At 41.6% G+C, this 1993-nt stretch overlaps 1 protein-coding gene across 2 annotated transcripts in view; it reads right to left on the bottom strand.

The window, feature by feature from the left end:
- Positions 1-438: 438 nt before the first annotated feature.
- OLR1 (oxidized low density lipoprotein receptor 1) overlaps positions 439-1993 on the bottom strand; it is a 12147-nt gene continuing 10592 nt past the window's right edge. For both annotated transcript variants that reach the window (XM_023534030.1, XM_011365744.2), the window contains exons 4-6: positions 1842-1981; positions 1423-1538; positions 439-1154 (exon numbers count right to left, since the gene is read on the bottom strand). In XM_023534030.1, coding sequence (XP_023389798.1) covers positions 1010-1154; positions 1423-1538; positions 1842-1981 — 401 coding nt within the window. In that variant the 3' untranslated portion in view covers positions 439-1009. The remainder of the gene's footprint in view (positions 1155-1422; positions 1539-1841; positions 1982-1993) is intronic.

Genomic DNA, 1993 nt, shown 5'->3' with positions numbered 1-1993 from the left:
GAAGGGAGGTAGAAAATAGAAAAAAATGTTTCTAATTCCATCTGTTCCTATTCAGTAATATTTCTATATCTGGCTCAGTTTGTTTTAGAATTAAGTGTCATTATTTTTTGGTCCTGTATGTTTCTGCATTATAGTGTAATAAAACAAAATTAAAAAGAGGTAATTTATAAAGGGTATGTACTTTAGAGGAAAAAAATTCAACTATTTTTCCCTCTGGACTATCCACCCCATGAATCTACCAAATACTGTTCCCAAGAATTAAAGGTACTATGCTATCTTTTGGTAGCAAAAAAAATGAAGAAATGACTCATTCAGGAACTATACTTGATTGTAGACTAGTTTACTTCTTGAGACATCCCAATTGCCCTATGTGAAGATACAGTTTGTGTGTATATGTGCGTGTGTGTGTGTGTGTGTGTCTGTCTGTGTCTGTGTCTGTGTGTCTGTGTGTGTGTGTCTGTGTGTGTGCAAGTAGTGGAGGAGTCTGGAGAGAGACCACGATTTCAAAGACCAACAGTGGTAGCTTTTAACATGGAGACACGTTAAGTGTCTTGAATCCTGTCTGACCTTTCCCTTTTCTGTTTCTTCATTTGCTCTGTTTTCCATGCGTGCTTCCCCTTTTTCGCCCTCTGCTCGCAGTTGGGCAAGTTCTGCCTGTTCTATCTTCTATGCAGTTTGAAGAGGGTGAAGAGAAAATGGCACTGAGGTAGAGAGGGTTCCAAGGCTTGGAGAGGAGCAAACCTTTAAAATGAAAAAGGGAAGAGGGGCCAAGGGCTGGCAGGAAGGCTTAGGACCAGATAGGTGAAAAAATGTAGACAGAGATAGAATCAAAACTTTTGATATAAAGGTGTCGGACAGCTGGAGCCCCACTTCCTGCTAAAATGTTCTACAGTCAGATAATATCGATTCTCAGGGCTCTCACGGTTTGCACCTAAGTGAGGAAAAATAGCTTAAATTCCAGAAGAGAATTCAAAGATCTGCTTCTCCTTTTGTTCCAAAGCCTTCAAATTCACTGTGCTCTCAATAGAGTCGCCTTCTTCTGGCATATACTGAATGCATTCAAAATGCAGTTGTCAGCAAAAACAGCTCCCCTTTGTAAATATACACAGGTGCCTGAAGGATACCTCTGGGAAACGGCTCCCTGGAGTCTAAACCTGGGGGTGGGGAGGAAAAAAATAAAAGTAGATTTACTGACATTCATGCTTAAAGCTTCAAATCGGCAGTGACAATGGGAAGGAAAACTCAGAGAAGGGCAAGTCCCTCAGTTGAGAGGGTTAGGGAAGGAGACTGTCACAAATTTCCCCAAACTTCTCTCTGGCAAGAAGAGGACATTGTCTGGTACGCTGCAGTAGCTTCACTAGTAAGTTCTGCTATGTACAGAACACTTATAAATGGGGGCATCAGAAAAAATAAGAAACTTACACATGGGGCATCAAAGGGGAACCGTCTTCCCAGAGCCATGAGTGGCTGGGCTTCCTCAGGGACAGCCCGGTCCAGAACGGAGAACTGGAATGGGCACTTGCTCGCTTGATGAATTCCTGTAGGGAGTGACATTTCTGAGTTGATAGTGGAGTTAACGCAGTCATTTTAGATTAGATTTGCAAAACTAAAGAACCAAAAGAGATCTTTCCACCCCCTCAATGATTTCGCAGAAATATTTACTACAGCCTAGGGATACTTCGTAACCTGTCCATTAAAAGTCATCTATGTAATTAGTAACTAGGCTAGGCTAGAAAACAGGTATACTAACTGAAGAAACTGTTTCTCTACAGAGGGCCTAAACCTGATTTATTTCTCTCTAAGCCCATACTCCAGCTCAACACACGTCCATAAAAACTCACCAGGTCATCTGTGCTATTAATTATCAACATCTGAGCATCCAAAGACAAGCAGTCCTTCTGGCTTTTTTCCCAATTAAATGAGTTGGAGGAAAATAAGTAACAGTGTTCTTCATGCCACAGCCAGTCTTGGGGACAAGGACCTAGGAAGTATG

Source organism: Pteropus vampyrus, unplaced genomic scaffold (assembly GCF_000151845.1).
Source record: "Pteropus vampyrus isolate Shadow unplaced genomic scaffold, Pvam_2.0 Scaffold116, whole genome shotgun sequence".
NCBI classification, from domain to species: domain Eukaryota; kingdom Metazoa; phylum Chordata; class Mammalia; order Chiroptera; family Pteropodidae; genus Pteropus; species Pteropus vampyrus.
Note: the sequence above shows the minus strand (reverse complement) of the source record. Positions and strands in the feature narration are given on the sequence as shown.